This window comes from Zosterops lateralis, assembly GCF_965231275.1.
Source record: "Zosterops lateralis genome assembly, chromosome: 3".
Lineage (NCBI taxonomy): Eukaryota > Metazoa > Chordata > Aves > Passeriformes > Zosteropidae > Zosterops > Zosterops lateralis.
Window position 1 is genome coordinate 74,235,351 of NC_139764.1, and position 27,732 is coordinate 74,263,082.

A 27,732-nucleotide genomic window follows, 5' to 3' on the forward strand; every position below is an offset into this window, starting at 1 on the left:
ATGGGGAGGCGGCGCTGAGCGGGCTGCCCCCCGCGGGATCGGCAGCCGAGCGATGCCCCTCACTGCTCTGCCCGCGCTGCCCTTCCTCCGCCTCCCGCTCCCGGCTCGGAAGCTTTTGTTTTCCCCGGCCGCCGCGATGGCAGGAAACTTCCCGGAGGGATGGGCTCAGGCCGGGCTGGTGCTGCGCCGGGCTCCGCAGGGCTCCGGGCACGCCGTGAGGTGAGGCCAGGCCGGGCCGGGCCGGGCGAGGGGCGGCAGCTCCGCGGGACCGGCCGCTGCTCTGCCCGGCCCGGGGGCGGCGGGACGGGAGCGGACAGAGAGTTGCGCCGGGGAGCGCTGGGCTGTGCCGCCTCCCGGCCGCGCTCCCACCGCCGGGAAGGCGTTCCAGCCCCGGGGAGCCGTGCCCGTGGGCCGGGACTGCTCGGGGGCCGGCGCCGCGGGGAGGCTGCGTGGGCACCGGGAGCCGGGCGCCCCTTCTCCCGGCGGGCAGCGGGGGCGGGACCGCGGGGGCGGCGGGCGGGGGCCGCGCTTCCGGCCGGGCTCTGTCCCGGGAAATGCCCCGGCTCCTCCGGCTCCCCCGGGAGCGGCTCTGGGACACCGCTCAGGGGCGGGGGAGCTGCCTCTGCTCTCACCTGCTTCTCAGGCAGCTGCCTGTGCTCTGCTCTTGAACCCGCCGCTGTCGGTGCGGTGTGCGCCTGTCGCTCCCCGAAAAAAGAAATAGAAACATCTCGCTTGTTTTTGATTTTATATTTTTTTTTTGGTCTACTTAAAGGAGTATGTAATTTTTGTTTGGGTGTGCCACATGGTTTTCCGAAGTTGTTTTGTGAAAGTCAGATGATACGGTGCAGCCTAGTGTGTGTATATATATGTGTTTAACAAAGCATGTGATAAAGTTTTTCTTGAAAATTAACAAAAACACTTTTCCAAGGAAAAAGTTCATTTACAGAAAGATACAGGTGACATAGGGATTTTCAATGGTCAGAGCTAGGTATGGCTGCAAAGTTAGATCCTTGCTCAAGAAGGCTGTTAAACAAAATTGTTTGTCCTTACTGAAATGGATAATGAATGCTTAAGCAGTGGCCAGTGGGGTTTGCATAATGCATTTTCTGTGGGACATATTGCCCATTCTAACGTTGGAGCAAAGGCGTCAGAGGCATCAGATTATGAAAAGCGCAGTTTTAAATAGACAATTTCAAGTGAACTGAAAAGGTAAAGAAATGTCAAAGAGATTTGTTTCAGGATTGGTGAGACAGAATAGCTGTGTATTGTCAGTTGTCAAATGTGGAGTTTTTCTTGTTTTTGCAAAGTTATCTGTTATGAAAATGTATTTAACAATGTTGCTGTAGCTCCAGCATAACGATATAGATCCATTAGTAATTACATTCTTAGTCTACAGAAGCAAATTTGGTAATGACTAGTAATTAGAAGAATGATTTCTTAATAACTTCCGTTTGAAATATCTACTGCCAAATGACAAGCACTCTAAAGTACGTTCTCTCAGCTATTCTGCTTACTCCTCTCTTAAAGAGTAGCCTTACTGTAAGAATACATTCTAAATGTATAAAACATTTTTTTAAGTGAGAAAATAAATGAGGCTCTGGAAATTAGTAGTTCATATGCGATGCCTGCCTACTCAGAGGAAACAGGAAGAAGGCAAGATGAATTCTACAAGTTTCTAATTTTCTACTTGTGTGCCACAATGCGTAGGTGACTTTTGTCAGGTGCTGCTGATCAGGCATTGCTTGTGTGCTTCATCATTGCATTTGCTACTTTTAAAATATTCCTCCAGGAATAATAGCAGATAAAGCTTGAAGAGGCTGTGATCGCTTCTCTGCAGTTAATGAAAATCACCCAAGACCATTTCCTGGTTCTGAAGCTAAGTGCTGCAGGTTAACCCTTGTCAATGCTCTTTAACTCTCTTGCCTTCCAGAACAGGAAATTTGCATGGGAGACCTGTAGCTGGCCTGTGCTAGAAGGATGCTGTGCTGGCGTGTGGCAGCTCAGTAGTCTGTGTGACAGTGAATTCCATTTCCAGGGAATGACTCCTGGCATTGCTTGGTTTACTGCTGCATAGTCTATCTGCAGGTAGCCTCCCTTAACTCTGTACTCAGTCGTAGTGATCTAATTTCCCTGCACTGAGAATCTCTGGCACTATAAAATGCTGCTTTTCATAGTCAGCTGCTTAGAAGTGCCAGGGCTACTTTCTTCCTTTTTTCTTTGCTTGTGCATGTGGCTGAAGAGGGAGTAGGTGAAGGCTTGGTGCTTTTCCCACTTGTCCATAAGGGAGAGGTAAAGAGGACCAGGAAGAGGCTTATGTGACTTGCTCTGGCTGCCTGGGAATGCGCTCCCAGGGTAATGCATGTCCATAAGCAGTCCTGATGGCTAGATATGGAGGTCCATGGCCTCCACTCACATGGAACTTCCATAATTATTTTCTTACAAGTAGCAGGTTGAGCGGTGCAAGTTTAGGTTTGTTTTTTTTTTTTTTTTTTTTTTTTTTTTTGTTTTTTTTTTTTTTTTTTTTTTTTATAATGCTCCAGAGGATGTGAGTCTTAATTGGTAAAAATTAGGTAAGGCAAGAAGAAGTGTAACTATCATCTAAGAAATCCTACTTGTAGTATCCAGAAGTAGAGTTTCAGGTCGTGCTGCCTCTCATGGACATATAAAATACTTTAGTGGAATGTTGTACTTCTTATCTCTGTAATTTGCTGGCAATCTTTATTTTGCTAACCTGGCTCGTAGCACAATTTGAACTTGAATAGGATTTTTTTTAACCTTATTTCCAGCTGAGGATAATGCTTATGTAAACCCGAAGTATGTGATGAGACTGGGTTAATGCTCTAAAGTATTTTCTCAAACAGGCAGCTTGGCACAGTGAAATTCCTGTTGACTTCATTAGAATGAAACCTCATAAAATACAATTCTTAATATTGAGCTATTTCTTTGTGTAGTTAAGAAGAAAGTGATCTATCTTTTTTTTTTTCTTTTTTCTTCTCCCCCCCCGCCTGTTTAAAAGCACTGGTTCAGTAAGGTGTGTTAAACATGTGTTGGAGGTATTTGAGGAGTCCCACTGGTTTGAATGGCACTTTGAGAAATCTCTTGCATAACTGTAACCTAATTTACCTCAATCTAGATGTTTATTATACACAAGCTGTGTTTAAAAGAATATTATTGAGACCACATAAGCGCAGAAGAGTTTGGAAATTTAAAGCTTTGAAGTAGTGATGATGTGGCCTGTGGGAACTGTGCCTTATACTATCTAGGACCCAATTCTTTTCAGAACGCTTTGCATCTTGAGTAGGGAAACCAAAATTAGTGCCTGGTTATGACTTTTGCATCTCTCCTCAATTTTCTCCTCCCTGTAGTTACTAAAGCAAGGCTTGAATCACGTTGATGAAATGTGACATGGTGACATACAATAATTGTGGAGAAAGCAAGGTTTTGAACACTTGTCCATCTTGGTGAGCAATGCACCTTCTGAAACAAGATGGATTCTGTGTGGATAAGTAGTACTTAGTCACGTTTTTAAAGCCTATGTCACAGGGTTTAATTGAAGTCACAGGGTTTAACTACTACTTCTCAAGTCTTCAGAACTTGGCTTTTGAATGTTAATTTTTTAACATAGTTTTTGGGTGTGCAATTTTTTAGTGCTTTTTTTTTACCTCTAAAAGAAATGGAAGCAAATGGTGTGATTTTTTCTGGGGTATCTTTGATAATTTCTGATGTCGTTAGCAGAGTGAGAATCTCTAAATGCCAGCTCAGGTTGTAACTATATAAAATGTAGTGGCAGGTCATGATCCATGGGTTGATTGACAATGAAGAGAGATTCCAGTCTTTATACATCTGTTATGAAATAACCCACATTATCTCCTATTTTTTATGTAATGTAATATAGCTGACTTGAAGCTTTGATGCACATTTTTGTTCTGTTGGCCACAGGACAATGGTGTCAGGTGACCTTACTGTTGTTTTCCCTGCAGTATTCTACTTACCTGTTTCTTCCTGGACTATCTTATTGCCCTGCTGCTTTCTACATTTTTCTGCCACATCCTTTTCTTTGATGATTTAATAAATAATTTGTAGTTGCTAGGCACTTCATTTGGCCAGTGTGACTATTTTGTCCTAACCTAGTGTGCAAGCCCTATAGTTGCATGGGTCAGGTCAGCTGGCCAAGCAGGGCAGATCTAGAAAGCAAAGGGGAAAAACTGGCTTTCAGATCCAGTGCTTGGATTTTGCAGGCTGTAGTGAGGAAATAATTGCTGTTATAACCTGGGTGAACTGAGGCTAGGGTACAGAACTATGTAATAATTGAGATTGGAAGAGACCTCTGGAGGTTATGTAGGCCACTGCTCTGCTCAGAGCTGAGTCTGGTTGAAAGTTAGATGAGGTTGCTCAGGGTCACGTCCACTTGAGTTTTGAATATCACAAAGGATGGAAATTACTCAGCCTGTGTGAGTAACCTGTTCCAGTGTTTGACCAGTGTCACTATGAAGTTTTTTTCCCTAAGGCCTAATTGAAGTTACCATACTCTAGCTTGTGTCGATTGTCCTGGTCCTTTGCTGTGAACCTCCAAGAAGAATGAGGTTCTTGTGCTCTTCAAGGCAACAGAAATTCTTCTAATGCTTAATAGCACACTTTCTGTTAGGAATAGAGATAACTTTTGCCAAGTACATAAAAAACAGTACTGTTCCAGCCATGGTTGCACACTTTATTCCATAACAGGCTGATCAAATCAGTTGGATTACTTTTTTGTTTATGGGGCAAAATAAAAGTCTTTTGCTAGCCGTGCTTTTTGAAAAAGATTAGATGTTTGAAATTTCTCCTTTCTCATACATGGTCATGCATTGTATTTTGCATTAGGTGACTGCCTCATTGTGTGTAGTGAATAGATAGATGCTGGTGGTTTAGGAGATAAATCTAAGTCTTCAAGATGGCTTTGGAAAGGCAGCTATGTCATCCTGTAATTTTATTTTTTCCACCTTGTTAGGTGTATGGACCCCTGCATGGCAAATTTAAACCCTACTACTTTTGAGGCTACTTTTGAGGGCTCTGTTAGAAATGATCTGCAGAGTACTACACTGACACTGAGGTAGTCTCAACTAGCCCTTCAGGCACAGTCAGTGGGGAGAAAAATAAGCCTATTGATAAAGTAGTTTTTTCTACCTATGGCTGTATCAGTTGCTCAGTTTCTCTCTGCTTTTTATCATTAGAGTCTCAATGGCTCTTAGTCTTTCTATCCAGCTTTCAGGACAGCTACGTTTAGGCAAGGTTAATTCTTAGTGAGCACCTTTCCAGTCCTTTATTTTCTTGTCATTGCTCAATATATGATCACATATCTAACTTGTATCCTATTCTGAATGCTTAATAATTAACTTCAATGTGTAGTTCTTTTGTGGTGATGTTCATCTCTGTATCTCAGCTCTTTAGGAAAAGTTAAATTATCTTCATAACTCTACTGTCTTGTGCAAGTTATCCTCCCTTTTAAAAAGGCAGAAAAGTGATGGGGTGAGGGCAGAAAATTTCACAAGTAAGAGGGTTTCAGTTTTGATTGCTTTGAGCACAAGGGGAAAACCATGCAACAAAGCAGAAGAAAAAGCACGTATTTTTAATGCAAATTGTGAAATAATAATCCTGTCTTTCTAAAGCTCTCTTAGAACTTCAAAACCTGATACTACTTTGCTACTAGTTTTCCACATCAGTAGTGTAATTCATGAAATTATCCCTTTCAAAGGATTGTACAAGGTTCATTTTGTATAATGATAGAAAGGGACTGGTATCTTGTGAAAAATAGAGATGACTTTCTTTTTGTCAAAGACTTGGAATGTACTTTGAAAATACATTATATATCTTGATTAAGTTCTTATTTTCAGTAGATAATGCTCCAACAAGCCTTTTGTTACTTGATCATTTTGATTTTGACTCTTCTGTCAGTTCTCACTTCTGAATTTTCTCTAGACCATTTTCTGGAGTTTTGCATGAGGCTTGTGGATGTGTTTAAAAGCAATGAACATAATATACACATGATATTTTAATATTATTAACTATATGTTCATATGCTTTTGCATATATAAGCTCCAAAGTGCGGATAATGATTTAAAATTCATATGCAAATTTCCTGTGCTTCATCCTATTACCAAAATGACGTTAGGAACCAAAGTAAATCTCCAAACAAAAATCCAAACTTCCTACATCTAGCCAAAGACACGTTATGGAACGTAGAAAAAACGTGTGTGCTGTATTTGTGCTTCCATTCCCTTAGTGCACACATGCCCACTGTGTGCACTAAGGGAATGGAAGACCTTCATATGCTTGAGTACTCTGGGAAAGTCATGTGGCCTGGAAAGGAATACCTCTTTATTTTTGAAGCAAAATCAACTGAATTGCAGTGAGGCCTCCCACCACATGCCTTATTTCTGGTTTGAAGGGTTTATGAGTTGGTAGAGCTGAGAAAAGCTAATTCTATCCTTTACATGACTGAATTCATTCAGCAGGTCTGCTCAAGCTCCAAGTGTGTCACTTATGATAAGGAGGTGACATTTAAAAGAAATTTGGCAGTATAATAATGACTCATAAAGGCATGTTGAGAGTATTTATAACAGGGAGAAGTTGTACAATGCATTGCTGATATTAGGACATCTGCATCTGCTGTCAGAAATTTCCATTGCATTTATTATCATGATAGGGATGGGGTTGAGTGCATTTGCTGACTGATGTTAGGAGTGCTTTCCCTTCATTTTGATAAGAAAGCAGTTTCCAACTGCATTCATCTTTTCTGGAGATATCAAATCAGAGCATGAAATCTCAGGTAATAGCACTTGTGCCGTTAAAACGTTAGATCCAAATGGACTGGATTAAATGTTGTTTTCAAGGCTGCCACAAATGATAGACTTGAAAAAGCGTCTTCATGGTACACTGCCAACATGGTGATATACTTCAAGCTATTATCAGCAAGGCTGAAAATAAAATAGCCATGGAATATTCTCTCTGGTTTTTTTCTGCACTGTTTGCAAAGTGTTTCTCTGTTCTTGCATATGTAGCTATTTGAATAAATCATCAGATCATTTGTTTCTTGATGCCAGTATAAATGAGTGTGAATTAGTCATTGGGTCAGAGACTGACCAGCCACTCTGGTGGTCTTCCAAGATTTCACTCTTCTGAAATGATGGGGAAGATGGGTTGTCTTGATTCTATTACAGTGTTTGTAGGATCCTGGCAAGTTCCAGAGCACACTGAAGATCCCAGCATCTTAACTCCAGGGAGAGGGGCCCTGGTGAATCACTCCTTGATTGGGGAGGCTGGTGTCAGCTGTTGACAGGGCAATTTGTGTAGTTTGCTGAAACTCCAGAATTGCAGAATGTACATATTAAGCATTATGTTGCTCTTACATAGAAGCGTGAGTCAGATTTTCAGGCAGACATGTGCAGACCATTATAGGTACCCAGAGGTGTTCATACACAGTACTGTTACAAAACAAGAAAAATAAAATAGATACATGAAATTATTTGGGTGAATTCACTTTCCAGAAATGCATGTTCTGTCTGACTGCTGAGTAAGCTTGTGTGGTTACCTCAAAGGTGTGTTGAAATTAGGTGAGATCAGTCTGAACCCCAGTAGGAAGAAAAGGAGGAAGGGGATGGTGTGTGTAAAAAAAAACAACAAAAAAACAAAACAGGTGCTGATAAGGAAATAGACTTCCCTAAGGTCTGAAGTTGGGGCTTCAGATTGATAAGCACTTACCAGTTTTACCAGACATTGCCAAAAGGCCTACCCAGTTCAGTGCTCAGCCTGCTCAAATCTCATTATTGCTGTCAGCAGGATAGCAACGTGGGCTTGTGTGCCACTGCTGTACAGCTGAGTCACACAAAGTTATGCAGAACTGAAATGGTTCACTGTATGCCAGAGGTATTCTCTGGATTAAAGACTGGCTTGCTGTTGATGAGGTGGTTCTATTCTATATGACTAGAGATGTAGAATATCTTTTGCAAGGTTGAAGTTGGCAAATTCATGCAAAGTTGTGTATGTTTAAGATACATTCGGTGATTTTAGGTTGTATCCATTCTTTCTGGTGATAGAAGGCCTGATGTTACCCAGTTTCATTGAGAAATTGCTAGTTACTCTCTAGTTCTTCACCTGGATTTCCTAAATATTTTGGATCAGTTATTTTTACACTCTTAATGTTTAAACTTACTGTTGTGGACTGGATTTTTAGTTTATTTTGTATAGATGATGTTTATAGTTGTAGATGCAGAAAGTTGAAGAGTAAGTACTTTTAGGACCATTTGCTGTACTTTGTAATGTGATCAACTTTCATCAGGGTTTTTTTGGCCACCACTAATGGCATTGCATCCTAGGTCTTGCAAATTCCTTCTCTTTGAAAAGTCTTAAGAGAACTGATTGACCATTTGTAGCTCTAAAGGGCTCTTGAACTGGACATGGTGAAACAAAAATGAAGTATTTTCATTTTTGAAACTCTTGGTGGAAGATATTCTCAGTATGGGAGCCAGCTTTTCAAACTAGAGCAGTGTGTGTTTTAAGGACATTATTGCCTTTTCAAATTCATTTATATGCTCAGTAATCACCATGACTGTTTAAACTATAAATGGTTTTGAGCCTATTTCCGGTGTATGGGAGGATATGGTTTGAGAATTTAGCTTTCTGCAGCCAGATGGATTATAGTGTTGCTAAGGAAACAGACTATAAATGAAGTGACAACTGGGTGTCCCTAGAATGTCAGACTGCTTGAAGCTGATATTTTAAACTCATTTGGGTGGATAGCTAGATGATGTGATGAGAAGTTAATTTCCTGTATTTTATGGTTTGTTAATTTTCATTGCTTTATTAGTATTTACAAAAGATACCTTAACTTCCCACTCAAACTACCTGGCATGTGGGTCGCTGAACAAAAAATTGCTATGGAAATTAGAAAATGGACAGAAGCTGTACAGTGAAACAGGTTCTAAAATAATCATTCAAACTACTGACTAGTAGATAGATAACAGTGTATAAAGACCTGGCAGTAGTATGGTCTAACTGAAAAACTGATATGACAAAGTGAGCTGAAAAGGAAATGAACAGAATTTCTACAGACCTGGTGAAGTCACAGGTTTCGAACTTCATGTATAAACATCCATATTACAGCTTTTTGATAGACATACATGAAGTTGCTCAGAGCAAGGGAATTAATGAATTGTAGTTTTGGTACTTGCTCTGCCCAAGAAGATAACTGGCTCTTTTTTTCCTAGTGCTTTTGCTGAAAATGTATCAGGTTTGCAGACCAGGGTTAATGACTTATACAGCAGAGCTGGTGTTTTTATGTTTTTTTTTTTTCCTTATCAATGAAAAGAGCAAGAATACCTGAGCCATTCTAGCTAAGCATGCAGCTAATAGAGAGAAAGACTTTAGTAAGCTGAGCCTGCAGGACAGACAGCAACTTCTCCTATTGTAAGGTGGTCTGGGAGGAGGACAGGCGATGGTTCAGTCTGTGGAGCTTCAGAAATTTGCCTTAGCTATTTCTGTAACAAAAAGGTCTGGAGAGCTCTTGGTATGACTGAAAATGGTAAGAATTTGGCAAGCAAAGATAGTTTTTGAGTTAAATATGAAGTGGAAGGCTAAGGAAGGTTTTCAAGTATGTGCAGGTGGTTGGTAGAATTTCCATCCTGTGTGTTGTGAATTGAAATTAAACTGTTTCCAGTGAAACACATTCTGGAAAATGTGTCATTGTTCCAGCACTGTTAAACCCTCTCAACATGCAGTATTTGAACTTATTTAGAGTATGTTTGAGAGAACTGTTTCTGGTCTTTTCTGCCAGGTGGGCAACAGAGGTCTTTGTGGAGATGGCATTAAGGCACTATAACTTTTCCCTCCGTGTTTATCAAATGGCTGGATTTATTGTATTTATATGAGTGCTGTCAGTTTCCATACGGATCAGGATCTGCCACTTTTCACAGGAACAGCGAAACACTGTTGCTAGGCACAGACTAGAACTTCATGGCATGTAAAACAACTTTTTCCTCTATAATTGCTCCCTTGCTGAGGGGCTTTGGAACTGAACAAGTTTACTTGTCATGGTGGCTGGGTGCTCCTGATGCCTTGAATCTTTCCTATAAGTCACTCCTTGTGTGCACATTGTGTGGTGGACCCATGAGAAAGCTGTTGATAAAGAGCTTTTTTTGTTTCTGATGAGTTGGAAATACCGGAGAAGCATCACTTCTGATTTTATGTGTGTTGGTTTTTGATGTCTTATGCTGAATGCTGTTGATTTCAGCAGTATGACTGTGGTCTATAAAGAGATATACAGAGAGCATAGAGGCAAGGGTTTAATTTTCTGATCTTGTGGCAGATGTCATTCCACTTGTTTTCCTATAAATCATGCCCATAACTTTGAGTTGTTTCTTACTTTTGTGTGTTTTTATGTTTTAAAAGGTTGATACGAGTCTCTTGATCTGAATTTTTCAGCTGTTACTGAGTAGTTGTAATTGAATTAGAAGTTAGTTATATATTACATTTATGCTATTTAGAGTTATCCTGGGTGCAGGATGATAAATTCCATACAGTATTTTCTCAGATTGAATTTCGTATCTAAATAGAGACTAAATAAAGTTCCCCATAACTGAAGAAACTGTTAATATTTGCAAAATTCATACTTAAAGCATGAGCATATTTAAACGGCCTTTGGTTGAGTAGGGAAATACAATCTTTAGCTACCAAAGTGGAAGACAACAGGAAATAATGGATTACACATTTCTGGTAAGGTAAACTTCTCTTTGTAGGTTTGAGGGAATTTTTTTTTTTTTTTTTCCTTGATTGGTTTGTTTTTCTTTTTGGGGGTGTATGGTTTTTTGGATTTTTGGTTTTTTATTTCTCTACTTTTTAAAAATAGTGTGAAGATCCCTGACTTATTATGGAAGGAGCTTTTCCCTGGAAATAAACCTTTCTTAAATATGAAGTTTGTGAATTCAGAACTGTTGTAACTATCTGTGGAAGGCATTTAATTTGGTCTTCTGTTTGTTTAAAAGGTCCTAAGTAGCACAGAACTAATCAGTAGTACAAAATCCCTTTGATTAACTGTTTATTTAAGGTACTTTAAAAAGTTGTTTCTAAAAAGGATTTGAATTCTTCACTTGATGCACATATTTGTTTGCTTTGCATTTTAGTAATTAAAAAGCCCAGAAAAAAATTGAAATACTGATCTCTTGTATTACGTGAAGAAAAGTATACCTTAAAAATCATCAGACTAGCTCATTTAAATGTTTTTGGCTTGCAAATGTAATCAATTCTTTTATCTCTTTGGGATGCATGTTACAAGCCCTGCTTGTTGGGTCTGTACAGAAATTGTAGTGCTTGTATTGCATAGGGTCTGAATGTCTGTAATACATCATCTCACCCTGAGACTTGTCCAGATGGGAACTCTTAATTTAACTGTTTTTTAATCTGTAGCGTGAATAGATTTCTCACTAGGATTGTTTCTCAAAAATAGTTGCTGTCTTAAAAGTTTTATTCCAGTTGGCTGACAAGACCAAAATATAATTCTGAAGCTATCAAATCAATTAGATGACACAGATAACTATCAAGGATTTGATAGTTTTTTTATTCTCTGTTTCTGTATTAGGAAAAATAAGTTACTGTTGTAACATGTAGCTGATTTTTTAGTAGACTTATTTAGACTAAAAGCAGAATGTAGGGTAAATCTAGGGAAAAAAATCAAAGGAACCTTACAGCTTAGATTATTATCTTGTATTAAACATTTTATGTTTCTCTTTGGATGAATAGAGATGGTAATAAGTATTGGAAATATGTGCATGTGTGTATATGTATGAGAAGAAAGATTATACTATAAATAGACATGTAAAGTAAATCTTTACTCAGTTCTCAGCTAAATATTACCATTGCAGCCTTTGAGCACTCTCAGAGCAGGATGTTGTGAGCAGGAGTGGCCTCGTTTAACTTGCTACCAGCACCTCTTCCATGTGAGCCAAGTGGCAGGAAGTGAGATCGTAACACCTGTATTGCCACAGCAAGACTCCTGGGCAGGCACAGAACTTGGCTCTAGCATGGCCTGAATCCCTGAGGGAAAAACAGAAGCAGGGCTGATGGCTTTGCTCTGGGAGCTAAATCAAATCCCAGGAACTTGTGGGCAGCACACTGTGTGAAGAGTGTACACATCTGGTCATTCTAATCACCTTTTCATTAGCATCCCTGCATCTTTTTATAGAGATGAATTTTTGTTTAAATAAATTTTGTTTCAAGAAACAGGTATGCTTCTGTGGGAGAGACAGCTTAAATTCCACCAGTGTAGAGTGCTGCTACTGGCATTACCATTTTTATAAGTTGAATTTTTGAAGCCCTTGCTTACAAAAGAAGACAGTATGCAACAGCTGTTGTGCAAGCTACTGACAAAAAAATTAATCTTCTCCTGTTCTTAGTAGAAGGCAGTGCAATAGTGTATGTTGAGTGTACCAGGGCACTGTAGAGGAAGTAAAAATGTAATGCAAGGAGCCTTTTGATCTTTACCTTAAGGTATATGAAGGTGGAACATTTTCACAGAACTCAGTCTTCCATTTAGAGAATATAGTGAAGAAGTTTCTGTAATTGAAAAGCCAAAATAGCCTTAGGACAACTCTCTTAAAGCTTTTTGACTTGAGGCAGACTTTTTTACTTGCTTATTATCTTCTGATGGACTGCCTCTTTTGTGAAGGAGGTAAGCTTTTGGTATTTTAGTTCATTGTTGCCTGCAGTTTGACTTAGTATCCCAAGAAAATTATAGGAAAACTTGATGAAATATGGCTATAGACCAGGCATGAGGGGACGCAGAGAGTTGTCAGTAAAGTACGTAACAAAATTACAACTTATTTGAAAAGTAATTTCATTATATTTCTGATCTTCTCTAGGCTTTTTCTAAGTCTTTAATGTAATCTGAATACTTGTGGGAAAGACCTTTAAGTTTAATTATGTTTAAGATTTTTGTGATTTTAGTTCCACTATTTCAGTTCTTTGGAAATGACAGGTCCTGGTTTGGGGAATCAAAGATACAAATTTTTCTATGATCATCAGTAAGTACAGATTTTGCACCATTTTTGCTTGTGGCACAGGACTGATCACTTGAATTAAAATACCTCTTAGTATGTAGAAGCTAGATCTACATCTTCAGCCTTTATCTGTGTTCCCCAGAATCTCACAGCTTCAGGCCAGAAATGCGAAGCTTGTAAATTTGTTTGCCAGGGTCTGTTTTAGTCCAGTTTATTCCTTCTGATTTGGGACTGGGGAGCTGGGTTCAGGAATGAGTGAATGAAGGAGGAGAAGGTCAGGACTATTCTTTCAGTAGCTCTGCCAGGTCTAAATACTGATATCATCAAGGTTGTAATTCCATAAGGAGAGCTCTTTGCAGGATCAGGAGTCCTTGCACTCAAATTTCATGAAGGGTTACAAAACATTTCCCCTCTGTTCTTACAAAAAAGCCTGACTAATCATTTATAGTGGAGTGGAAAAAAAGGAATTTCATTATGAAACAGTGTTAGCCCCTAACTGTCAACAGAAAACTACCCAAAGCAATCTTGCCCAGCAAGCTCTGCTGGAACTCCAATTTAATAAAATTTTCTGGATTTACTTTGAAAAAGTACTTCTGTTTTTTTCCCTATTGGAGGCTTGAGTGGAAGAATTTACTAATTCATTGTCATGTTTCAGATGCTTGTCTAAATTGATTTTAAAGATATTTTTATTTTAGTGAGAGTTAGGAATATTTTCTATGATCATGTAAGTAGAGATTGAAAACGGCTCTTGTGTCAGAGGTTGCACTTGTCTGTTGGGAGGATCTTACAGGCTTTTGAGGTATTTAATCTTGTCCAGGCTCCTTCTAGTTTTCTGCCTCCTTGCAAACCTTTTCCCTTCTTTGACACTTCAGAAAGCAGTACAGGGAAGATTACCAAATTATATTACTTACCTCACTAAAGAGGGAGCTAGCCAAATAGAGAAAGTCTGTAATAATCCAATGGCTTCATTTTATCTCTTTTATACCTGGTATATCTGAGAATTGTTTTCCTTCCCTCTTTGTTCTGTGGAATAAATGCAAAGACAAAATTTTTGTGCTCGTGGAAAACAACTTGTACTAATAGATTATCAGAAAAGTCTTTCAGACACCAGCTTCCCTTGTGGCTAGATAATGTGTTCTGCAGAAGGCAGATGTCTCAGCAGGTTCAATCTGGCAAATCAAGCCTTATGTTTTGAAGTCTGTGTTGAGTTGGCTGCAGATACAGAAACTCAGCACTGAATGATTAGAGGGGTCAGTACGTTATGGGCAGTCTTAGAGTCCAGTTGTCGTTAGTGCTTCCCTTGCTGAAGCCCATTGTAAACTCATTGCCTGCTTTGTCCTTCAGCCCCTCTGTGCATCATTTATTTGGAAACCTGTTCCTGAAGGATCCTGGTATCTTTTGTTCCAGTGTGGAGATGACTTAGGGATGTTCCTAAAACTTTTTCTTGCAGAAATTAAATTATGTAGCTGTTTAAAAACAAGCATGTAAATTTCTCATTTATTCGTCCTCCTGATATATATTAAAACAGTATTTATAAATTAATTAGGTCACTTAAAACTATTAGTGTGACATAAACTCAGTTCCCTGGGCTCACTGAAATTTTATGCCTTCCTTCTTAGATTATAAGGAAAAGCTACCTTGAAAATTGACATTCTCAGTTAAGAACTGATAATATTTGATGATAACTGATTCTATCATGAACTTATAATAGAATATGCAGCTTTTTAGCTACGTTAGACCCAGTTTGCAGAAGTAATTTAGCTATCTGAGGTATATTAGCAGTGTGATGATTGATTGGTACAAGCACATGTAAAGGAATTGCTGAGATCCTGCATTGAAACGTCAATGATTTCTTCTTCCTCTCTAGACCTGTTTTCTTGTCCTTTGTTTTTCCAGTGCTATTATCTTTGCTGTTTGGGGAAAAATTATTTATCTTCTTTATGATGCTCAGTAGTAGATTTAAATGTTATTGTTTTGAGCATCTTTAGGGATATAAAAATCGGGATCCTGATGGTTAAGGGGAAGAATTTATTTTGATAGATCCAGTAAGACTTAGGGCAGCTGGCTGCTGTGTGCTTGTCTACCAGTGAAATAAATATAGCTGAATGAGGCCTGAAATGAGGTGTTACTCCAGTCCTGACACATACTAATATGAAATGGTGAGATTCTTACGATCCACAGGTGACATAGCTGAGGATCTCTTTGGTTTGATGAAACTTTGATGCCTTAGTCCTGCCTTAGTCCTTTCTTAGTCCTGCCAGAAAGGAGGCATGCAATCTGCCTTCTGTCAGGAGACACAGCATATTCTTTTTCTCCCAAAACTAAAGTTTTATTTCAGGGAAGATTTTGCTCTTGTCCTGCCTTGAATGTAAATATGTCACATTTTATTTTTTTGGCAGGTTATTTGAGAAGAGAATAATTAGCTGAACTAAACAGCACAAGATGACTTATGATTCCTGTTCTTCATGGGAACCTGTCTGGATTGGTATGTTTAGGTTTTGTTTGTTGGGTTTTGGTTTGGGTTTTTTTTTTTTTTTTTGCTACACTAGCATACAGTGATTGCATGTATAATTCAAAGATCAACTTAAAATTTAGGCATCCAATCTTTTAGGAAGCTTTCAACTTGTTAATTGCATGTTAATAACTAGGCATTTTAATAATTATGTTTTCAATAATGTTCAATGTTTACTGCTGTTCAAGGTACTGCAATGTTCACTCAGCTCTTCATTGTGATTGTGGTTAATGTGACCATTGAACTAGTGGGAAAGTTAGAACTCAGGGGAAATAAGGCAGAACTATAAATGACCTAGAACTGCCCAAGTCCTTTCACATGATCTGCAAATTGAGAAAATGATTTTTCCCAAGAGCTAAGAAAACAAAATTACTTTTTACATTTTGAATATTAGTGGGTTTAGTAGTGATAATGATTACCATGAGTGACGTTTCTTGACAGTTAATGGCTCTCTGAATTAAGGTCATAAGGAAATATCATCGAGAGGGCAATTAGTTGTACCAAATGACCCAAAGCAGAGGTGACTGTTTCCCACAGTACTTTCCTATGAAAATTGCCACAGCAGTGTTTATAGAGTGGAAAAAAGAACAATTTCCTAAATGAAAGCAATGCCTCTTGTGAATAGTTTTATGGGTCATCTACTCATGCAGTGTGGTTGATTAGTTTCAATTTAGGTTATATGTAAATAGGTATTAAAACTGAAAACTGCTGGTTCTTTTTAGGTGAGTAAGAACATTGTCCCTGCTGCTTTGTGCTCTGACTCACTCTTTTCACTGGTGTTAGCAGAAAGGATTCCATTGTAACATGTTCCTGCCTGTGCTTAATTGCATAGGAAACAATGCTTGATTCGTATTTAGAGGGGTGTATGTCCTGGGCTGCTTTGTACAACCATGTGGTGTCAGAGAGCACATACTTCAGTATTTTCTTGTGGCATATAAATTCTTTTGAAAACAAAATAAATCCATGTCCTTCGTGCTTCTTTTTATTGGTTTATCCCTAAGAATATTTTGCTTTTTAAGTGTTTTTTATGTTGCAAAAAATATTTTTTTGCTGAAGTTTGCCTGTAAAACAAAACCATTGATAGTAGCTATAAAGCATGCAGAAGCTTCTGGGACCACTTAAAATATCCCAAAGAAATAGGATCACTGTACCAGGCAGTGCTGCCTTCAGATTTCTGAATAAGAATGATTTTTATATGCTGGATGAAATCTTGGTCCTGGTCAGTGTTGCCAATATATGCTTGCTTTTAGCAGACAAATTTATTAAGTCACTGAATATTTGGCAGCTGTTCATAGTGTGTTCTGACTGATCTGTGTTAAACTTAACTGTTATTATGGCAGTGTTATTTTCCCTCTTTTGTCTTTTTTGGAGTTCCTGGCTTTGATTGATGTCAGCTTTGCATATAACATAAAATCTTTTATTTCCAGTTGAGCATGCCATCCAAATTTTAAAACAGGAACCTTTTAGCTTCTAACGCTGTTAAAAACAGACACCATAGTTCTAGCAATAATTATATTTGATGAATGGAATTTGTGTGTTATTTAGCTTTAAGTATGTACTTCATTGAAATAATTGTGTCTATTATGTTCCATAAAAAGAAAGTTGTATATGAGTGAGAACCTTGCTTGAGAGAAAATGTGCATACACAGTGAATTTCGGCACTGAAATTGAAAAAAGTGATTGTATGAAGCTTTGCATCTGAAAAGAATCTATGAGAGTGTATGTTTCAAAAGTGAGAATGCTGTGACACAAAGGTACCTATCTGCCTCTTGCTTGAGTACCTGACCATTTACCCATTTAAACTATCAAAGCATGGTTGTCTTTTACAAGCTGTGTGATTACATTCAGCCAGGACTGGGTCTTTGAAATTAGAGGATCTGCCTTTGAAATACTGAGTGACGACTGAAATGCTGTTGCTGTGAAATTATCTTACTGGTTTCTTTCATCTCGTGTTTCTATCTTTTCATAATTTTGGAAAAGTTGGAAAGGTAGGATGAAGGGTGGAGGCACATGTTTAATAATCATGGAAGAAAGCATGCTCATGGAAGAAGGTATTTAAGTAGGAAGGAAAAAAGGAGAAAAATTTTTATATGGTGGCAACAGAAAGGAACCTCTTTAGTTTATTGGCTGAATTGGTCAATCACTTCCATAAAGGATGATAGCCAAGAAAAAGCATTGGCTGCAGGTTAAATAAGTGTAAATCCAAAACAATTTCTGAGCATGCAGATTCTCCGTGCACTGCACACAGATATTTCATGCTCAGAGTGATTAACAAAGCACCAAGAAAGGGCATCAGGGCACCTGATGGTACCCTGTGTACCATCAGGGTACACAGGAGCAACATGTGATCCAAAGCCTGCCATCTTACTGGGTTAGGTGTCTTTGCAGAAGCTGATCACTGCACTCTCTCATCCTTCTTGAAAAGATATGGCTGATGACTTATGCAGCAGCCAAATGGCTGGTGCTCCTTTTCCACTTTTAGCTCTAGGCTGGGTCCAGGCAACAGCTTGGATGAGTTTGTTCTCCTCCTCTTCTCTTAATGCTCCACAGAGAAACATGTGAACATCACACAGAGAGAACAAAGAACAGAAGGGGATGTAGCTATTTGCATAGAGAGCTGGAATGGTGAGAGAACATATGTGAGGACAGAGCCAGAATTTTTTCAGTAGTCCCAGGTGATAGAGGTAGTGGGCAGAAACTGAAACAGAAAATTCTCCTGAGCATCAGGAGACAATTTTTCTCTACTGTGGCCCTTTTCTCTAGGTGGGCCTTGCTTGAGCAGAGAGGTTGGAGAATATGATCTCCAGAGGTGTTTTGTGATTTCTTTGACTTTTCCTATTCTTATGTTATGAGAGAAGCAATCATTCACGTTCCCTGTGTCACTAAAAACTTGGTAGACCTCTTTGATACCTCTTTTCAGTTGCTTTCTAGTAGAGATCAGAACTGAACATAGTACTGAAGAGGTGCCATAGATGTGTATTGTAGCAGATGGTGTATCTAAATATATAGTGTATATAGCTACCTCCTGTTTTTCTTCTCAGTGCCTTTGCTAACAATTCTGAACACATGGCTGATATTTTCATAGAGCAGACTATGAAAATTTGAAGATCTGCTTTTCTTCTGGATGGTAATTATTGGTTTAGCATCTGTTACTGCGTAGATAACTTTTTTCCAGTACAGGCATAGCTTTATCTCGAGCACTGAATTTTATGGGGTAGACTGTTAGCTTGCCACTAACTCTTAAGAGATCCCGCTGTACCTTTTTATAGTTGACCTTTGTTTTTATTAAATTGACCTGAAAAACAGTTCATGTTCCTCATCAGCAGCCGTCGTGATTTTGCATTTCCCTCTTCTTTCTAGATTAAAAAGCTTGAACCTCAATAAAGATTTTATTTGTAGGATCATTCTGGTGGCCTCTTTTCTCTGCAAAACTAACCACTCCTATTTTGTTTCGTATTTGCAACTGATTATTATCTGTAGGAGGGTTTTACATTTATCTAATGGCAGATTAGTTTCTTTTAGAGCCTTGGTGGAAAGACCTATACAAAGCCAATCAGAAATGCAGAAGTTACCTTTGCTGACTTATTGCTTACACAGCTCTAAAAGATACTACCCTGGGGATCTAATTTTCTTGCTCCAAGATTTTAAATCCAGAATTATTTGTTGAATTTATGTTCTTTTGCAGTCCCTGCAGAATGCTACAGCTTCCTTTCTTTCATAGTGTTCTCAGCTTGTGGAGTCATAAACCTCAGTGGAACTTTGGGTGAGATTTTCTTGTTCATTGCTGAAATATTTCTTATTTATTCTGGAAAGTTCTGTTAACCTTTCTCCTGCTGGTTGCATATTTTATTCTAAAAGATGTTAAAGAAGACTAGTAGAGGAAAAGTTTATATAGATCAAAGAAACAAGGGCTTTGGCTAGTGTATATGCTTTAGCCTCTAATTAACATTGAAGTTTTCTCTAAAGGAGTTAGTGTAATAATAAAATTTAAAAAGAAAGAATGGAGAGAAAGAAAAATCTATAATAAAGTTAATGGAATTGGTAATTTTTGAAAAATGTCAGTATACATAGTTATATATATTTTTGCTGAGTTCTACAATCTTTGAAATACAATAGGACAAAATAGAAAATTATAACTTTCATTCAAGCAGTAAGGCCTCTAGAAAGTGGAATTTTTATGACTCTCTATTGTTTCTGTGTGACAAGGTTTTGGTTGCAGGGAGGCTACAAGGGGGGCTTCTGTGAGAAGCTGCCAGAAGCTCCCTCTATGACCAGTAGAGCCAATGTCAGTGAAAGGGACCCATACATGAATATTCAAGAAAAATTGCAGCCTCTGGGAAGGACTTGTATTGCAGAAGTTCATGGCAGACTGTCTCCCATGGGAGGAGGGGAAGAGTTTGAGTCTTCCCCTGATGAGGAAGGAGCAGAGAGACAATGTGTGATGAACTGACTCCCAGCCCCTGTTTCCTGTCCCTCTGCGTTGCTGGTGGGGAGGAGATAGAGGTAATTAGGCAGAAGGCTAAACTCAGGAAGAAGGTGGGGGTAGGGTGAAAGTGTTTTTAAGATGTAGCTCTATTTTCTCATTACCCTACTGTGATTTAATTGGTAATAATTTAATCTAATTTCCCCAAGTTGATATTTTGCCTGTCACAGTAACAGGTGAGTAATCTCTCCCTGTTCTTGCTTCAACATACAAGCCTTTTGTAATACTTCTCCCCTGGACCGTTGAGGAGGGGAGTGAAAGAACAGCTCTCGTGAGCACATGGTGTCCAGCCAGGATCAGCCCACCACAAGAGGCAATTAAATTAGGATGCTTGTAATAATATCTTTTTGTGATACCATTGAAAATTAAAGGACACAGAGAGGTTAATCACTTACCTGAAATTAAAATGCTAATGGTGGTCTGGCCCTGGAAATCATCTAGTGATAGAGCTTGCAGATAGGGAATGAAAGGAGCAGGTCATAGTGCTGATGTTGTTTGATGAATTCTTGATAGCAGCCCAAGTAGGCTTGCTTTCAGATTGCTAGAAGTCCGAGCTGGGGGCATAGATCAGACATGGTTATCTTGCAGTTAATTTCTTTGTTTGTGAAGTATTATCTAGCAAAGGGTAAACTTTTTATCCTATACAAAGCATGTGGTCCTTGTGTAAATTAATTAAAAACATTCCTTCCTCCCTTTATTTTTTCTTGACATTGATACTAAACAGAACGTGCATGAATACTGCAGGCAGGGTTTGTGCTACCATAAGCTGCTTGTGTTAGTAGCACAAGCTTGTCATCGTGTGCAGAGATGGAGGAGAGAGATTGCCCTCTGAAGATGCATTTATCCCTTTTCTAATGATAAACATGAAAACAGCCAGAAGGGACTACTGCAGTCATCCAGAATGAATGAGGTGAAGCCCACTTCATGTTTCTGGCTGTGGTGATCATTTTTTGAAAAGGGCATAGAATCCTTCTGGTTTCCAGCTTGATCAAATGCCAGTGTCCCCTGAGTGTGTTTAATTTAATAGTCCAAGATAGAGGGGAGGAGCTAGCACTGAAAAAGTGAAAGAGCTCTCAACTCCTTTGCATTTTATTTGTTAAGATATGTACATACAAATATATATAATAATACAATACTAGTAGTAATAGTGCAACAGGACAGTGCTTGTAAACTATAAAAGGAAATGTTGCATTGTGTCAATACCTATAGGGAGCCTGCAGGAGGGCTGGAGAGGGACTTTCTACAAGGTCAGGGCAATGGTCTTAAGCTGAAGAATGAGAGATTCACACTAGATACTGGGAAGAAATTATTTACTGTGACACTGATGAGGTACGAGTACAGGTTCCCCACAGATTCTGTGGATGGCCTATCCCTGGAAGTATTCATGGCCAGGTTGGATGGGGCTCTGAGCAACCTGATCTAGTGGAAAGTGTCACTGCTAGAGCAGGAGGGTCAGTACTAGAAGATATTTACAATCCCTTCCAGCCCAAACAATTCTATGAATATAATGACAAGGGAAAGAGTTCAGCAGGATGGCTAAGGATTAGATTTACAAGGAAAGAGAGCACACATGGTTAAATTACATGGGATGCTAAGATGAATTATCAGAAATATGCCCAGACCAGTGGAAGCAGGACGGCTTACTGCCAAGGGAAGAGTTATAGTCACCAAAGAAGTTGTCGTTTCCTGCACCTCAATGTGAGTCAGCCCCTAAATGAAACAAACTATTTTATCCTGTGGACAAGTTATTTCATAATAACAGGTTAGAAGGTTTTGCATGTTTTTCCTGACACATCTGATGTGGATGACTGACATGGAATCAAGAATTCTGTATTATGTGCAATAACTTGGATAAATAGGCTTTCAGTGCTTACCAAACAGACAAATATGCAATATACTGATACTATTTAAGCTATTTAGAAATGTTATTAAAGTTTCCACCTGTAGGCAATTTCAAAACAAAATGACGAAGTTAATTCAAAAATTACGAGATTTAAATAAGAACACTTGCTTGATTTATTCACTCTTAATCAGTAAAGTTTGTTTTCAAACACAAAAGTTCTCCAGCCTTGGGTATGGTAGAAAAAAGCATGGTGAGTTGAGAGTATTGTACAGTATCAGGAGCAGGACCTATGAGAGAATGGCCAAATGTTATGAGACTCCAGTGTCTGGTGCTTAAGTAAATTGTGTCAACCTGAAGTGTAAACATATATTAAGGAAATTCCTCATTAAGGAAACCTGAGCAACCATTAGGTTCCCACTGGTTTCAGAGAGTTTTACTTTGTGTATTCACATTTCTTTCTTCTTTTTCAGATGGAAATACTGAGATGAACTTAAAAACTTTGATGCTTTCAAACCTTGAATTTTGATTGTTAAATGACCAGTTCAAAATACTGCCTGAACAAGATGAAATGCCTTGAAGACCTTTGGTTCTGCTTTCATTTTTCCTGAAGCAATGGTTTTCTCAGCAATGTTGACGCTGGCCCACTCTGGGACCTCAAATGCTACTTTCATTGTTTATGAAAATGCCTATACGAATTTTACCACTCCCCAGTTCTTGCTTCATAGTGGCACAACACAGCCATTGAGATATAATTCAGGTGCTGTGCTCACCACTGAGAGAAGTACTTTCCTGGTAAACACCACAACTATCCTGCCATCACAAGAAGTTTTCAGGAGCTTGAGTTTGCCACTCCAGATCATTCTTTCTGCTGCTATGATATTTATCCTCTTGGTTTCTTTCCTTGGAAACTTTGTTGTCTGCCTGATGGTCTACCAGAAGGCAGCTATGCGATCTGCAATTAATATCCTCTTAGCAAGCCTGGCTTTTGCAGACCTGCTGCTGGCAGTGCTGAACATGCCATTTGCTCTGATAACAATCATTACCACTCAGTGGATTTTTGGGGATGTGTTTTGCAGAGTTTCTGCCATGTTCTTCTGGCTTTTTGTCATAGAGGGGGTAGCCATTCTTCTTATTATTAGTATTGACCGATTTCTTATCATAGTTCAGAGGCAAGATAAGCTGAACCCTTACCGTGCAAAGATTCTTATTGTGATTTCCTGGGCAGCATCCTTTGTTGTTGCTTTTCCGTTATCAGTAGGGAATCCTAACCTGCAGATACCCTCGAGAGCACCTCAGTGTGTTTTTGGCTACTCTACAAGCCCAGGTTACCAAGCCTACGTGATAATTATCTTGCTAATTTCTTTTTTTATTCCATTCCTGGTAATGCTGTATTCTTTTATGGGCATACTCAACACCGTCCGCCACAACGCAGTTCGTATCCATAGCCACCCTGATAGCATATGTCTCAGCCAGGCCAGCAAACTTGGTCTCATGAGCTTACAGAGACCTTTTCAGATGAATATTGATATGAGCTTTAAAACTCGTGCCTTCACAACCATTTTGATTTTGTTCCTTGTCTTCATAGTCTGTTGGGCACCGTTCACCACTTACAGCCTTATTGCCACGTTCAACAGCCACTTCTACTACAAGCACAACTTTTTTGAGATAAGCACTTGGCTCCTTTGGCTCTGCTACCTCAAGTCTGCACTGAACCCACTGATTTACTACTGGAGGATTAAGAAGTTTCATGATGCATGCTTAGACTTGATGCCCAGATTCTTCAAGTTTTTGCCACAGCTCCCTGGCCATACAAGGCGGCGCATCCGTCCCAGCGCCATCTACGTGTGTGGGGAGCATCGGTCGGTAGTTTGAAACTGCGGTTGTTTGACAATGATTGTTGTTTGCTGGGGTCGTTTCTTTTTAGGCTTTAGGTTGAACTTTGTTTTGTTTCATATGGCTTTTTCAGTGTGGCCATATCTTATAACTTGATTAAATTTTCAGTGCTCTGTGCAATTTTGGGAAGATAGAGGGAGGGAATGTGATTTGCTATAGTTGGGTTTACTACCAGAATACAATGTAAACAGAATAACAAATGTTACCTCTAGGATTCCATAAAAATCCATTCTTTATATAAAAACTATATTTGGAACATCTTGTCAGGTTTATGCTTACTAGGCCTGCAATTTTATCTAATTGTAGGGACCTTTTTTATGCTGCTATGATACAGTGTATTTAGTTGGTGTAATTTTTTTGAAAATTGTTGCTGCTGTCTGCCAATATATTAGAGCCAAAAAGTCTCATTAGATTATTTCTATCTAATTTAACAATATTTCAAAATTTTCATGGTAACATTAAAAACCTTTTTTTAATATTTCCATTAATATTTTTGTGCACTTTACAAAATTTACTATATACTTTGTTCATTTGAATATTTTGTTCTGTACTGAAGGTGTATTATTATTGCTCTTATTATTATTTGTTATATTGGTGAATTTCAGTGAAAGACCCATGTAAGCTCTAGGAGGGCGATTTATGTTGGTGTAGCCACATGTACAGTCATAGATTTTCTGGTTTTCTAACAATCGATCAAAATTACCTGCTCGGTTCTCAGGAGAGTTGGAAGGAGACAACAGGGGAATGAAAGTGAAAGCAACAAAAATACCATGACCTGAGATTTAGGCCAGCACATGGTTTAGAAGAATAGTGTTCATGTTAAAATTGTTACAGGATAAAGGGTGACTGTAGTTGTTACTTGAGGCTGTTACAAGTTATCCAAACCTGATGATATGCCTGAAACCTATCTGAAATAGTGATTTTTGGGCCTGCAATTTATCCTGTGTAGGTGTAATGTTGTTTCTGCTTGGAGCTCATATATGGCTAGGTGTGCTCTACTCTGCTGAAATCATGCTGTCAGGCATTTGTTAGGATAGAATTAGAGATAGTTGGGTAAATCAGCACACAGATAGCAAATGAACCATAGCTGAGGTTAGGATTTAGTCTACATAGTAATTGCAGGGAGAAAAAGAATCCTGAACTTGCTTGTTTTACAATTTAAGTATTGGATCAAAACCATTAACAGTCACAGAATCATAAAATTGGTTTGGTTTGGAAGGAACCATAAATCCTGCTCCAGCCCCCCTGCCATGGGCCAGGGACACCTTCCATTAGACCAGGCTACTTAGAGCTCCATTCAGCTTGGCCTTGAACTCTTCCAGGGGTGGAACATCCACAGCTTCCTCGGGAAACCTGTTCCAGTGCTTCACCACCCTCACATGGAAGAATTTCTTCCTATATCTTTTCTAAATCTACTCTCTTTCAGCAATTACCCCTTATAACAGTCAGTCAGCAGAGTTTGCTGGGGATGTAAGTTAAATTCCCCTTTTCCCTCTGATACTACTTCATATTGATTTTTTTTTTCATTACCTCTTTGTCTCTATAGTGGCTACTGCCTCAAGGGTTTACTCACTGTTCTCATCTGTTAGGCATCAGCTTCTCTCCTTAAAATGCCAAACTACCTTTCTGATTAATGTCAGGCTGTGTTGGTATCCTCCTGGGAGGTAGAGGGACAAAGATTTTCCTTGATGATAGCAAACCAAACTCAGATACTTTTTTTTCAATTAGCTAAATAAATATTTATTGTGAAACAAGTAGAATTAAGACTCAAGCTTGAGCCTTGGAGCCAGGTCCCCAGTTGCTCTGAGGCTGGGAAGAATGCCTGCAGAATCAGCTTTTTGGTGCTTTGAGTGAGAACAGAGGGATTGATGTACAACAAACAACCAGAGCTAAGGTTTGGGCTTATCTTGCTTCCATCTGTCTTTCAGTGCCCCAAAGCATGGAGACCTCTCTGTTGCTCTTGTACCAGAGGAGCAAAAAACAATAGCAATTTTATCTACTTCTATGTATCCACACTTGTATATGAAGGAAATGCCTTGTTCTATGTGGGCGTCCAGGGACTGCTTGCTTCCTGAGGGCAACAAAATGTTCATGCCCCAGATTTTTTTTTAAGGTCTTCAATAAAAACAAATTTAAGTTAGCTCTGTTCTTCTCATTGGCAGCTATTGGTAAAACAGTTATTGTTATTTAAATTTTAGGAGCATAAAAGGAACTATTTTGAATTCAGTACTTTATTAAAAAAAAAAACCCAAAAAAAACAAAACACCAAAAAGCTACCAGTTGAGACTATGGGTTACATGTTAAGACACACCTGGCAGTGGTGATGTTATTAATGTCCATGCTTTCCCTTTCTTGTCAGTTTTACTGATGATGGTATAGATTTTTCTGATCTCAAGGAGTTCCACTATAAAGCAGAGTGTTTAGTGTGTCTTTGCAGTAAGGGTTTTATTCTTTAATTACATTTACATTGATAGCACAAGTTTATGACCTGGTTAGTATGGATTTTCTGTTTCAAAGCTGTCATACCTGTTTACCTCTGAAAGCAGCAAAATTGTGCTTAGAATTAATGTAACAGTGAACATTGTCTAAATGGCAGGAACAGGTATTTTTGCTGTCTTCCCAGCTCTACGATGCGAGAGATTTGAATGTTGTAAAACGCAGTAATTCAAGAAGGAAAGAAGATGAACAATACAGGAAAATTAGTGATATTACATTCCTGAAGGAAAAGGGTAAAACATTTTGTGGGATTTTTGTGATCTCTGATATGTACTGGATGTGAAGTATAAATTGCAAACATCAAAGACAGTTAATTTGTCTTGATAATTAAGCATTTGTTTACACTGACTGTAACAAGGTTTCTGGTCAAAGCTGCATCTGCTGATCCTCGGAGAAAAGAAACCCAAATTGTGTGGCCCATTTCAGAGGTGATTTCCATAGTGATACAGTATTCACACTCACCAGGTTTTTTGAGGTGATCAAAGCATGTAGTGAACAAAAGGGTGTTCAAAAAAAGGAACAAGGTGGTGTAGAAGTATCCCCAGGGTAATTATGTGTTTACAGAATCATTTGTGCTATTGTGTCTATGTACTGTCTTGAGAGCAGTGCCTTGATAATTACAGCTGAAGTCCTAGGACCAAGTTGAAGACCTCTGAACTGCTCAGTCTTGCTGTCTGTGATCCTGCCAAGAATCCTCCACAACTTTGCTGAGATTTGTAATGTTAAAACACATGTATTGCCAGAAGTGGGTCTCCTGAGGCAATTTAATGGTCTTGACCAAGACCAAGGATTTTAAAAACTCAGACTGATCCTTCTTGACTTTACTGGGAAATTATAATTTTCTTCTCTCCAGAAATGATAGTCATTACTAATCTGTATTCCCTCATGTTTTATTTTCAGACATCTTTAGTATGGAGGATTTAAATGAATGTATTTTAAAGTATGTTGCAGTTTAATTAATTCAGTCAAAGCATGCTGCTTACACAGTTCTCAATTGTACAAATCTATTGCTGAAATGATTCTTTTGTACTCAAAATTGTGTATTTTTGACATTTCTTGTTAGTTATGTAAAAATATTTCTGTATATAGAGAAAAAAATGTTCTGCCTGTTATTGCTTTCTGTCACTATTTTTTTCACTTGTATGCTTAATGCTTTCATATTTTATTTTGGGCATATACATAAATAGTTGTAAGATTTCAGTCATCTTTCTGAAACCATCTGAGATTTTTTAAATTCTTAAATCATTTAACAATGCCCTCCTTGAAAGAGATTTATTTTAGTGTGAAAACTAAAAATTCAGAGCACAAGTTTGTTGTGGTTGGAATTGTGAGGAATATCATAAGTCCAGTTTTCCAGGTGCCACTATTTTGCCACTAGTTTGAACTGGGTTTTTTTGTTGTTGTGGATGGGGGTTTTTTGGGTTTTTGTGGGTTTTTTTGTTTGGTGTGTTTTTTTTTTTTTTTTTTTTTTTTTTTTTTT

General features: G+C 38.7%; 1 protein-coding gene across 2 annotated transcripts; it reads left to right on the forward strand.

The window, feature by feature from the left end:
• Nucleotides 1-164: 164 nt before the first annotated feature.
• On the forward strand, nucleotides 165-27,732 carry GPR63 (G protein-coupled receptor 63). 2 transcript variants are annotated; one of them, XM_083857725.1, is made up of 5 exons: nucleotides 165-219; nucleotides 15,425-15,510; nucleotides 18,579-18,664; nucleotides 19,223-19,300; nucleotides 22,334-27,732. In XM_083857725.1, the coding sequence occupies exon 5, from the start codon at nucleotides 22,476-22,478 to the stop codon at nucleotides 23,733-23,735; it is 1,260 nt and encodes a 419-aa protein (XP_083713851.1). In that variant the 5' UTR covers nucleotides 165-219; nucleotides 15,425-15,510; nucleotides 18,579-18,664; nucleotides 19,223-19,300; nucleotides 22,334-22,475; the 3' UTR covers nucleotides 23,736-27,732. The 2 variants fall into 2 exon arrangements, with proteins under 2 accessions (XP_083713851.1, XP_083713850.1); XM_083857724.1 differs by lacking the exon at nucleotides 18,579-18,664.

Excerpts from the sequence above, each read along its gene's own strand:
- GPR63 (XM_083857725.1), top strand. The coding sequence starts at position 22,476 with ATGGTTTTCTCAGCAATGTTGACGCTGGCCCACTCTGGGACCTCAAAT.